Genomic DNA, 12,820 nt, shown 5'->3' with positions numbered 1-12,820 from the left:
CTCAACAGGATAGCACATGTTTTCTGGGTTTGTTTTCCTATGCATATATAACTTCTTTTTTTTTTTTTTTACAAAAATGGAGCAAGTAGATTGACTTTATGGTAAGTGATCACTAAAAATCAGGTACTTATGAATCTAAATAAAATAAAAACAGTATCTGAAGGTAAAGTCTAAAGAAAATACTAGAGAATAAACGTTAATATAGTTCCATGTTCTAAATCTTGATGAATACAATTTAAAGATTTGTTACAACTTAAAAAGTGAAGACCTGATAATATATTTTATTTGCTGGGTAATAATTTTTTTTATATGTGTGGAGAGGATTGCATAACCAAGGAGTAGTTCAAAAAATGCAATCCCACCAGTTTAAAAACAGTTTTCGGGGGCGCCTGGGTGACACAGCGGTTAAGCGTCTGCCTTCAGCTCAGGGCGTGATCCCGGCGTTATGGGATCGAGCCCCACATCAGGCTCCTCCGCTAGGAGCCTGCTTCTTCCTCTCCCACTCCCCCTGCTTGTGCTTCCTCTCTCGCTGGCTGTCTCTATCTCTGTCAAATAAATAAATAAAATCTTAAAAAAAAAATAAACAGTTTTTGGTATTACTTTGGCTTAACGAATCAGTGGATACACATGACAGAAGGGAACAATTACTATGAAGCTTTCCTACTGGAAGTTTGTTTCTCAAGAGAGAAATATTTTTAATTTTAATATCCAAAGGCTTTTAAATAGCAGTATTAAATATGGCCAATCTAATTTGCTAGAACATAAAACTGTAGCTATAAAATAAACAGATTATAATTAACAGAATGATTGCACAAATCATTATGTGGGTTTTTATAATTGAATTATCACCTAAGTCAGATCGAGGTTTCAATTCATTCATATATCATGAAGATGAAAGAGTGAAAACAAAGCTCTTCTATCATAATCTTTCCTTTCCAAAATAAAGAGAAGATAAAGAAGTATATACAGATACTCCCAGACTGATCTCAGTTGGTCTAGGAACTCAAATTTCCTTTGTTGTGGCATGAACTATTAATTTTCAGAATTTGCATACAGCAAGATCCCCAGTTCCTCTGAATGTCATTCACTGTGGTAGAGCTGAGTGTCTGATGTTTCCAGAAGAGGCTGATCATGGGCCTCAGCAAGGTGAGCACCACTGGCTTTCTTGGTGTTCGTCCAGTTCAGGTGCCAACCAGTATCTTCAAAGTAGCTACTTTAATAATTCTGAGTGCTCTTCATTCTCTGATGCCTTGGACAGGAAGTGCAATTTGAATTTTGGCAATTTGATCGTTGGAAACACCTGAGTGTGCTATCAGTGTGATTTAATTTTCAAAGCCCTGAATCGCAAGCCGGGAAACAGGTTGTGTTACTCACTGCATAGAGTACGTATGATAAGTGGGTCTCTAAAGACCTTTCAGTTCTCTAGAAATTTGGCTGTGACCACTATAGAACAGGATGAGAACAACATTCTAAAATGAGATGGTTGTCTACAAAGTCATCCAACGCAGTTCCCGGCATATCGTTTGTTCTTTAGTGAGAAATTTAGCTCAACCCCATCTTTGGAACAGCTGCCACAGCCCTCCAGCTCACGGCCACTCTCCTCGTGCAGGACCCCGTCCTCTGCCTCATCTTTCATGTGAGTCTCTCACTACAGTTTTCATACTAACTGGCCCCCCCGCTCCCACTCTGGCCCCACTCTGGCCTACTCTCTGTGATGCAGCCAGAGGGGAACTTTGAAAAAGGTAAAGGTGAGCCTGCCAATTCTCTCTCTTTGAAGGCCTTGAATTTGCACACTGTTGTTCAAAATCGTGAGCATGGTGTGCATGCCTGGCCGCTGCCTTCCTCTCTCACCTCTGGGCCCAGTGCCTCTCCGCTGTTCAGCTTCTTGGAGCCAGACTGCCTGTGTTCAAAGCAAAGTGCCATCGCTTACACTCTGTGTAACCTTGAATAAGTTATTTCACCATTTCCGGTTATTTCTCCATTTCCCCACCTGTTATGATAAAGCGCTCTAAAGTGCTTCAAGTGTGCCAGCTACTTAGGCAATGCTCAGTGACTGTTGCGTATTATATGGGTAATGCTGCTTTTTAACCTCTGGAGCCTTCATACATGTAGTTTTTGTTTTGAACACCTCCACAGTCATCCCCTCATAGCAATCTACTCAGCTTACATCTCACTTCTTCAAGAAAGAAAGTCTCCCGGGGCCCTCCCTCCTCAAGCGCACCCCTGACCCGCCTGTTAATTCAGGCTCAGTGTATCAGTGGGTGCATATGACAGGAGAACGTAATCACTGTGAAACTCCCCAGTGAAAGCTTGTTTCACAAGAGAGAAATATTTTTAAGTTTTAATATCTAAAGGCTCCTGCAGTATTAAATTTGGCCAAACCATAAAACAGTAACTATAAAAGAACCAGCCTATAGTTTTTCTGGGACACCTTTGTCACACCTTATAATTTTCCTTCCTCGTGTTATCTTAATTGCTACCAAATAACTATCTTGTGATAATTTGTATATAATTAACCATACAATGAGATCAATGGGACTATTAAAAAGGAGATAAAGAGGGCAAAGGGCCTTTTCAGTGGAAATCGGGCAGTGGATATTAGAGATCACCGGAAGTGGCAGTGGGTGCAAAAGTCTCTCCACAAAACCAAGTATTCAGAAGTTGAAAGAAGAGACCATCAAAATTGGTATGGGTGATGGGTGTTAGTTGAACCTATTGTGGGAATCGTTTCACGATATACGTAAATCAAACCGTCATGTTGTACGTCTTAACCTTATACATGACTCTTGTCAATTATTTCTCAAGGAAACTGGAAAAAAATTGGCAAGAGTGAAAGTGGAACATTGTCCAGGTGACCAGGGCCGCACAGGCTATGCTGTTCCCATTTAGCCAGGATCCTGTCTAGGCGGGGGCTCATCTGGGTGATGGGGGGCTGAGGTGATACCCCCAAAGTGGTATGCCCAGGTTTTCGTGGCCAGCCCTATATGAGGCGTCCTGAGATCCTGATTTCCTTCTCTTCTGTTGGCAGCAATTGGCACCCCAGAAATGTATACAAAAATAACTAGTCATACAGAAATGGACGTAGTATTAAGACTTTCTGTACAAGCTGTATTCACACAAGTGTGATTGGTGTGAAATCACGGGCTGTGTTGCACATATTTTTTCAGCTTTTATAATATTTGAAACGTTTTCAAAAATCTGGCAAATTAATTATGCAACTAATGAATCATTGAACGTGACACCAAAAACTACTGATGTGCTATATGTTGGCTAATTGAATTTAAATTTAAAAAAAGGGGAAAAAGTCTGGCAAATTAGAGGGAAATGACATTGTATTTATAATTTTAACTGAAATTCTTAGGATACCTTAACTCAGTAGCCATGTTAAAATGTCTAGAAAAGTCTGCGTTTGTAAAGTTAAAGGTTTGATTCTCACTATGCTGAAAATGCCCAAGAAATTTGATATAATCTATGAATTTTAATTCGACAGATTCATAAAAACATATAGGAAGTTTTTTAGATTCAGTTTATAAATCTGTGTCTTTAGCTGTTTTTATTTCAAAATTATAAATGGGGTTTAATAAAATTTTAAGTAATGATGTTCAGAAGTTTCTTACAAATGATATTAGCAAGAGAATTTGAGTGATTGAGTTTATAACTGCTGTTTAAATATTCAGGAGAATTTCATTTGTGCGATTTATAAATAGAAATGTCCTCATCAAAAACTAGAAAAACTGCTATTGAAAAGCCAGTCTCCTTTTCCACCCTTCCCCCAGGACAGCCCTTCTCTCGGAAGCATCCTCTTCTAAAAAATACTTATGGACTTAATTCTCCCTAAGTCTAAATGTGTAACTCTAAATAGCTCTTTTTTTTTTTCCGGATAGTATTTGTTTTTTGTTGTTTTTTTTTTTAATGATTTTTTATTATATTATGTTAGTCACCATACAGTACATCCCCGGTTTCCGATGTAAAGCTCGATGATTCATTAGTAGCGTATAACACCCAGTGCACCATGCAATACGTGCCCTCCTTACTACCCATCACCAGCCTATCCCATTCCCCCACCCCCCTCCCCTCTGAAGCCCTCAGTTTGTTTCTCAGAGTCCATAGTCTCTCATACTTCATTCCCCCTTCTGATTACCCCCCCTTTCTTTATCCCTTTCTTCTCCTACCTATCTTCCATAGATGAGAGAAACCATATGATAGTTGTCTTTCTCTGCTTGACTTATTTCACTTAGCATTATCTCCTCCAGTGCCGTCCATGTTGCAGCAAATGTTGAGAACTCGTTCTTTCTGATAGCTGAGTAATAGTCCATTGTATATATGGACCACAACTTCTTTATCCAGTCATCTGTTGAAGGGCATCTCGGCTCCTTCCACGATTTAGCTATTGTGGACAATGCTGCTATGAACATTGGGGTGCATATGGCCCTTCTCTTCACTACATCTGTACCGGATAGTATTTGTTAACTCATCCATCAGACAGGGTGATTTAGTTTACTTATACTAATTTATCTTCCATTCCCCCATTAACAGTCAAAATTTAAGAAAGTAAAATTATTATTAGATTTCTGTAGGTTGTAATTGTTCCTTTCAATAATGTACTCAAGCCGTCATTTCCTGTCTCATAAATTTTAGTACTGCTACTCTCTCCTAACTGTAAAATAGGAGATGTTACCCCTATTTTCCAGTGAGGAGAAACCGTAGGATAGCCTATGGAGTGCTGGTAAATACGTAAGAACTGGCTCTTGGGGAGTGGGGAAACCGAATCCAGTATTTGCTGGTTTCCACGAACCACCACCTGATGGATTTCAAGCTACCAGCATGATGGCACTGAGTTGGGATTAGCGTCAGCAGCAGCACCGGCTGACTTAGTACCCACCACTTCCTTCCACCTCTCCTCCCTCTTCCAACTCCTATCTTCTATCAGCTTTTTTTTTTCTGATTATATTTCCCATCTTCTCTGCCACTGTAACAAAATTTTCATTATTTTTATTATTCATCCTTGATTATAAAAGTTAAAAGCCAATAAGTAACATTTATGAAATCATACTGTTGTACACATATTGTTGGCCAAGAAGTGTGTTGGAGTTACGTTTCCTTCTCTATAGGCTGATTTCATGGCCCCCTAAGTCTTTTAAATAAAAATTTACCTGACACCCTAACATAAGAGTCAAGTGGACTCCTTTTTCTTATATTTATCAATGGCATAAAATTATTCTACCTGGTTTATATTTTTGGATTGCAATTTTTATATACAGCCTTGATTTGGTTTCTCTAGTTTTCTTCTTTATAGTTGACTTAACTGATGGGCCTTCACCAGCTCTTCAGGTTTTTTCATTCTCTCAACCATACTTGCTTTTTCCTGGCGATCACCTACCTGAGCCCAGTCATCCGCCCCTCACGCATGGCACTGTGAGCCCCCTGGCTCACTAATGGCCGGCATTTCCTCTCATGGTTTTCCTCGGTTGGATGCATTGTTTCCTGGATCCATGTCTTCTTCTTTTTTTGATTTATCTATATTTTTTCTCTTCTTCCTCCCCTAGTAACTTTCTAAGAAGTGCTGTGTGGAAAGCAATTTCTGGGGCTCCATGTGTGAAAATGCCTTTGCTGTGCTTTTACATTTGGTTTAGTTTGGGTAGAGAATTGGAGGCTGAAAATATTTTTTTGCTTCAACCATTTTAGATGATTATTCCATTCATGAGGATGTAGCTAGGTATATATATATATTTCCTTTTTTGTAATGCGTAATCAATGGGACTTTTTAATCAGAATCCCTGTGTCCTTTATTATTTCTTTGATATGATTTGCCCCTCAAGTTTCTCTGTTTTCTTTTTTGAGAGACATCTATTAGTTGGGTACTGGTCATTGCATATTTGTCTTCTCTTTCGTATTTATGCGTTCTGTGTGTTTGCCCTATAACTTGAGACAGTTCCCCAAATTTATTTCTACTTGGTCGATTAAATTCTTTGACAATCAAAAATTTAATCTGCCAGAGCAATTCTATATTCTAAGTTTGTTTTTTTAAAGACATTCTGCTCTTAGAAAATGGGTGTTAATAGCTTCTTTGATCTCCAAATGTATTTCATAAATTTATTTTCTATTTCCCCAGTTATGTTTCTTACAGAGACAGGTTTTTGATCAAGTGGGATTTTACCTTCTTTGCTTTTAGATTTTTTTTATGTCTCATGTGATTTTAGTGGTCCACCTATATTTCAGAAAGAAGGGCTAAATTAACTATTCTTGGTATCTTGTATGTAATCCCTCTGCTGTTGAGAGGGGAGGTGTATTTTTGAAAAGGCTCTTTCTCTGATCTGGAAGTCTGACTGGGAGCTCTGCGTATCTATAAGGACAGCTGGCAGCTCTAGCCCATTCTTCCTGTAGGTGCCGTAAGGAGCAAAGCTTTACTCTGGGCATCCTAACCAAATCCTTAGCTTTCCTCCACTGTTTTAGTTATTTTATTTGGGGGGCAAGGGAAGAGCCTTTGGATTTTTGCCTTGGGTCATTGCCAGACTTCTGGCAGACTTCTGAGCTCTGAACAGAGGAAAGGATAGCAACAGCTGAAGGGAAAATGGAATGGGGGTGTATCTCACTGACACAATTGTTCTGAGTCTAGACTTCAAATTAATCGCCCTATTTTCGGCCTCACTTCTCACGCGTGCACTCCACTCTTCATGCAGACCGTGAGCCCAGGGCCTGCCTAGGGATAGGGAAGATATTTCCACCTCTACCACAAGTCCCTTTTTGTCTGGCTGCATCTTCCTTAGTTTGTTTTCTACCAATAGTTCTCCTTCTGACTTGTCTTCTAGAATTCTATCATGTATATGGCCCCTCCTCTTTATTTTCTTTCCTTTATGAGTTCATTTCTTTCAGCACTTTACTCACTCATCTCTGGGAAGAACAGGACTTGGACGCATGTGCTCAGTCCTCCATTTTGAACCTGGAGACCATGGAGCTCTCTTTGAATGCTTTTGTTTCCCCAAACACACTGTGCTTTTATACTATCACCCATCAATCATGTACTGAATAGCAAGATCCAAGCAAATGGCCAGGATTTCCATCAAATTTCTGCTTTTCTCTTGAAATGCATTGTAGATCCTTACCCAAGAGGTGAATGTGGCTCAGAAGAATTTGCTCTTGAGTCCAACAGAAAGCGTTTCTGTATGATGTTCCTCATATCTTTCACATCAAGTACAGGATAACCCATCTGTGTGGTCCACGTATCCATTACTTCTTTCACTGGTAGATTACTTGCCTGATATTTAAAAAACATGAGGAATAATTAACAAATTAGATGAATAAAAGGACAGAATAGTCAGATAAAGAAATGATTGATAAATCATTTGTTAATCAGACAAAGAAATACTTGGGGACATACTCCTTACCTCTTCAAGTGCTCCCCAAAAATCTTCAGTTTTTGCATTCTTGAATTTGTATTTTTCCAAGTAAATCTGTATGTGAAAGAGAATAAGTATTTTAGAAGTCAGTGTATGGGGGCACCTGGGTAGCTCAGTCAGTTAAGCATCTGCCTTCGGCTCAGGTCATGATCTCAGGGTCCTGGGACCGAGCCCAGTGTTGGGCTCTCTGCTCAGCGGGGAGTCTGCTTCTCCCTCTCAGTCTCCCTCTATGCTCTCTGCCTTTCTCTCTCTCTCAAATAAACTTTAAAGATTTTTTAAAAAGAAGTCAATGTATGCTTTTCCCATACTTCTACATAAGGTGGACCCATAGACATATCTCATTCTAATGTATAATATGGCGAGCATAGCTAGAATAAAATAAAATGATACATTGTATGCAAAACATTTTTTAACCTATAAAAGCATTGTACAAATAATTTATTTGTAAAGCACAAATATTTTTCCTTATTAATGATACAGCTTGTTCTTTTTAATAGTCTAATGGATTTGTGGACAGGAGAGGAAAAGTTTAATTTTTTCAGGACAAGAAATTTAAGATACTTAAGGGCAGTCAAGTGTTCAGCAAACAGTCAACAGTCCACAACATTTGTGATCCAATATGAAGAGAGATCGGTAATTTTATGATCTTCACTTGGTGGTGTTAACCTGTCACCACTGGCTACATCCCCTACTGTCATTTACAGGGGTGTTTTCTCATTTCAGACACTAGATGAGCCCATCACACATGAGTGATTGAGGCAACATGCCTCAAAGAGGTGAGCTTGGCTCTAAGCCAGGGCTCAGCAAACTTTTTCTGTAGAAAGCTATATCGTAAAGATTTTAAGTTTTAGGGGCTATATAGTGTCTTGTATCTACTCAACTCTGCCTCTATAGCACAAAAGCATCCATAGATAATATGTAAATGAATGACCATGTCTGTCTTCTGATAAAACATTATTTATGCACTCTGATATTTGAATTTCATATAACTTGCACATGTCATGAAATATTCTTCTTTTGAATTTTCAACCATTCAAAATTGTAAACATGATTTTGTTTGCAGACCTTACAAAAATGGGTGGTGGGCCAGATTTGGCTAGCAGGTAGCAGTTAGAAGACCCCTGCTAAAAGAAATGGATATATGATGTTTTGAATAATAGGAATGATGATGATGGTCATGGATAAATTGGGGATATTATTCTCTTTAAAGAGTGTCTTCACTCTTCAATTACTTTTAAAATATGAATTTTTAAACTCGAAGGCTCTCTTTTTGGCAATCCTGTTCACAAAATCTCTGTATATGAGTTTTCAGATATAATGTGGTGTGTCCCTAAAGAAAATTCCCAGTTTTCTCCTACTCTCATAGTTGTGGTTCTCCAGGAAACCATCCCAAGTTCCTGCCGTATCATGCCTTTGTTGCTGTCAAGAATTGTCCCACTTAAAATATGGACATCTTTGATAGAAATGGAACCTTCTTAAGTGTTCCTTGAGCTTCAAAGAAACTAACCAGCGGTTGACTTTGCACTTGACATTTTCACTCTAAGTTGCTATAATTTTCAGGGGGCACTGTGCCTAAGTCACATTATCTTCTAAATTCCTTTCTTTTCAGGCACGGAGAGATAAAACAATATTAGCTGTACTGCTCCAAGAAGACTGGACGAGGGTTGAGAGCAGTTTGGGAATGCTGCCTTCGTATTTGTTCTTTTCATGAGGTCACTGCTCAGCACTACCACTGGAGGGCAGGCAGAGGAAGAGAGAAGACATGAAAGGCACATACTGGATATTCAATTTTATGTATTTGTTCCAGAGCTTTGCACAAGTCATTCATTCTAAATAAAATAATGGGATACTTGGAATAGTAATAATCGATTATAACCATAGCTACCTGCTAACGACATTTTCTAGTGAGTAGTAGCATCTTGAAATTAATGTGGAATTTACATGCATACTCACAATGCTTTGAGCCTAGAACATGCAATCTTGGAACTAGAAGGGATTTTAAATATTATCTAACACAACTCTCACATTTTTAGGGTTGTAGGAAACTGGTGCCTAGAGAGGTGAAGAGAGTTTCCTGTGGTAACCTTGAAAGAATTCTGACTCTTGGACCAGCTTGTGCAGGTTTCAGTGGTGGTGTTATTATTATTGCTTTTTAAACTACAGTTTCTTGCTTCTCCTGAACTACAGGCTACATGGACATTTATATAAACAGCATATTAAAAGACATCAATTTTATTTTGTCGAGATGAGTGCACTTCTGAATAGTCTATATTAAGAAATTCCTTTCTTCACCCTGAATAATCACAATGCAGTCATTCCACTCAAAATTTTATGGTGACCTAGGTCCCCCAATAATAGTCCCTCATTAGTTGATATTGGTGTGGTAAGCACAAAAGGAAAGGAGCCCTGTTTCTGTTACTAGTATCCCAGGAAGGGAAAGACCATGTTCAGCTGAGCCATTCCTGTCCTATCAGGAATACTGCTGATACTAGGAGAAAAAGAAAGGATGGATATATTTCTCAGCTTGATTTCATGACCACGTACTGTTACGAACACCCCATTATCTATTATGATTTTTTATGCACAAGCACAGCCTTAAAGATTTTCCAGGTGATGGGTTTGCCCTGTTTCTCTGCACTTTGCACCTGCTTTGATGTCTGAGATGGAGTTTGGGAGAAGGTAATGAGCATGAAAGAGAACAGACAGCTGGCCATCCCCAGATTTCATGCCACACCAGGTTAGCTTGTGAAGAGTCACTTTGGATAGAATTAGCATTTGCAAAGGTAAAATTTTGAACGGTATCAGAGTGTGGGATTTAGGGGCAGCAATCGTACCATGATAAGTCAAGGAGAGATACTATTTGGATACTTGAATGAAAGAAAGGGAAGTTCCAATTGGTTTGAGAGCTATTGAGTGTGGCCTATACTGACCATATACTATTTTCAGACATGAGCTAGTGTTTGAAGATTATAGGGAAAAAGTGAGTGTTTTAGTGGTTGTTTTTTTTTTTTTTTGTAAATTTATTCCACAATACTATGATGGCATGAAATAATTAAAATCTACTCATTCTAGTTCAGTTTCTAGCTCCATCTATAGTTACAGGGTGGAGGAAGACAGTTTTCACTTGATAAATATTAGTTTTAGACAAGACTGGCTTTTTAATTAATTATACCATAGATAATGGGCTAAAGGAAATACAAGATTATTTCTGAATTATTAGAATAGCTATGCACTTTTAAAAACTCTTTTGGCACATTTCTAGAAGTTACTATAAAAATCATTAAATTTGAAGTCAGCTTTGAAGATTCCAAGAATGTGTTACTGATCAGTTTAATTTAGAATGAAAACTATGCAAATGGAATTTTAACAGATTTTTTAAAAAAAAGAATTGTCTTTGTTTCTTTCTGTATTTTATGCTATTTATTGTAGACCATTCATTCACTCAAGCAGCATTTTTTGGCTTGCCCTAACATGTGTAATGGATTCTACTAGGTGCGGGAGTCTATGCAGAGATATAGAACGCAGAGCTCCTCACCGGAGGGGCTCACAGTGAGAGAAGATACGAAGACATGCTACAGAATGTTCTAATGTGCACATAAGAACAAGCACATAGCTTTTCCCTTTCCACCAGAGTCCACACAGAATATTTTATTAATGGACAAAAGCAGTAAAATGTACTGATGTACTTCCTGATTATTTCCCAAGCCCTGGTCTTATTTCTTACTTTATTGGTCACCCAGAAATTTTAGCATTGGGTAGAAGGGGACTGTTTCTTTTTGCGGGAGCCTAGAGAGTGCTGGATGCCACATGAGAAGACTTGGTGGTTGTGAGAGCTGAAGGAATGGGGAGCAGGCTTTGTCCTGGGGAATCGCATCCAAAGGAAGTGCCGGTCCTCTTTAGAAAAGGTGGCAGGGAGCTGCTCTGACCTGTTTTCTGCTTTCTGGACCAGGCATCATCACCACTGCTCTGCTGAACTACCTGGGGTATCGCAGGAGGGAGGACGGAGATGAAAGGGCAAAAGTAGGAAGACAATTCCTTCTCTAGGCTGCAATGGGGCCAACCTGCAGACAGGACAGTTGCAGGGACAGATTGTAGCAACATTCACAATATGAAACCCTGAGACACTTGGCTTAGGTTTGCTTAGGTTTTGCTAGAAAAGTAAAAATGAAACTGAAATATCCCCTGGAGTCATAAGCTTAAGTGGGATGTGTGAAATGCTTTTGAAAATTTATTACCATTTCTGTTTCCAAAAGGAAGCAGGCCCTCTTTATTCATTGACTCCATCATAATAGGAATGTGTGTTTGCCGTTTTTTAAAATCTACTAACAAGGAAAAAGTCCTTTTACAAACTGTAAGGGAAGACTTTTATAGATATGTTTAAGTTTTTATATCATGTTGCTATGGACTGAATTGCATTCCTGAAATTCAGACGTTGAAGCTCTAATCTCCAATGTGGTGGCGTTTGCAGATGAGGCCTCTGGTTTAGATGAAGTCATGAGGGTGGGACCCTCGCAGGAATCAATGTCTGTCTGATAAGAGGCACCAGAAAGCTCTTGCTCTGCCCCACCAGGCACAGAGAAGAGGCAGCCATCTGCAAGCCAGGGAGACAGCCCTCTCCACACAAGACACTGCGGTGGCATGGTCATAGACTCCGCAGCCCCCAGAACCGTGAGAAAATACATTTCCGTTGTTTAAATGACCCAGCCGATGGTATTTATCATGGCAGACTGAGCTAATACACATAAAAGGGCATCCAAAATAACTACGGAGTCCATTCAACTTCTCCGTGAAATTTCTGCTAAATGGTAATTCCAGATACGGTGTAGGCCCTTAGCTGGCCGTGAAGTCACCTTTTTATGTTTTACTCTTTAAACTATCCCTGAATAAGGAGAGAAAAAGAAAGTGTCCACAGATCAGTGTAGCTTACGCTTAATACTATTAAAAGTAAGAAATCATACCTGACATCCTTTTTGAAATTTCTCTGGTGTTAACCAGTCTTCAAGCATCCTCAGAATGGACGCTCCCTATGGTGGAAAAGAATGAGAAATTGAACTAGTGAAGGATAGGCAGGAAACAAACACCGGCGATCAGTTGTGACCAGTATTTCAACATTGTATTTGTGAGATCATGCCTTCAAGACGACCCCACTAAATTACTTGGCCATAGCTCTATAGTTTTAGGGTAAAAATGTCATTTGGCACAGCCCCTGCATCTACGCTTCTAAAGTAACTAAAAGGTAAAGAGAAATTGATAAAGCGACCATCATTTCAGGGACTTGGGGTTTAAATAATTATTGCACTTCACCAAATGAACCAGCAGATGGGGCTTTTCTAATGAAAGAAAAAGGTTAGAAACACTTTTAGAAAACTATTTTTCAGTGACTAAAGTAATTCCATGATAAAATTCTGCTTACTTCTTAATGT

The 12,820-nt window shown here is 39.0% G+C and overlaps 1 protein-coding gene across 1 annotated transcript in view; it reads right to left on the bottom strand.

Annotated features, from left to right (window-relative positions):
* LOC103661748 (glutamyl aminopeptidase) overlaps positions 1-12,820 on the bottom strand; it is an 81,348-nt gene that overhangs the window by 33,729 nt on the left and 34,799 nt on the right. The window contains exons 8-10 of the mRNA XM_008689431.2: positions 12,356-12,421; positions 7,386-7,451; positions 7,104-7,255 (exon numbers count right to left, since the gene is read on the bottom strand). Coding sequence (XP_008687653.2) covers positions 7,104-7,255; positions 7,386-7,451; positions 12,356-12,421 — 284 coding nt within the window. The remainder of the gene's footprint in view (positions 1-7,103; positions 7,256-7,385; positions 7,452-12,355; positions 12,422-12,820) is intronic.

This window comes from Ursus maritimus, unplaced genomic scaffold (assembly GCF_017311325.1).
Source record: "Ursus maritimus isolate PB19 unplaced genomic scaffold, ASM1731132v1 scaffold_11, whole genome shotgun sequence".
NCBI lineage: Eukaryota > Metazoa > Chordata > Mammalia > Carnivora > Ursidae > Ursus > Ursus maritimus.
Note: the sequence above shows the minus strand (reverse complement) of the source record. Positions and strands in the feature narration are given on the sequence as shown.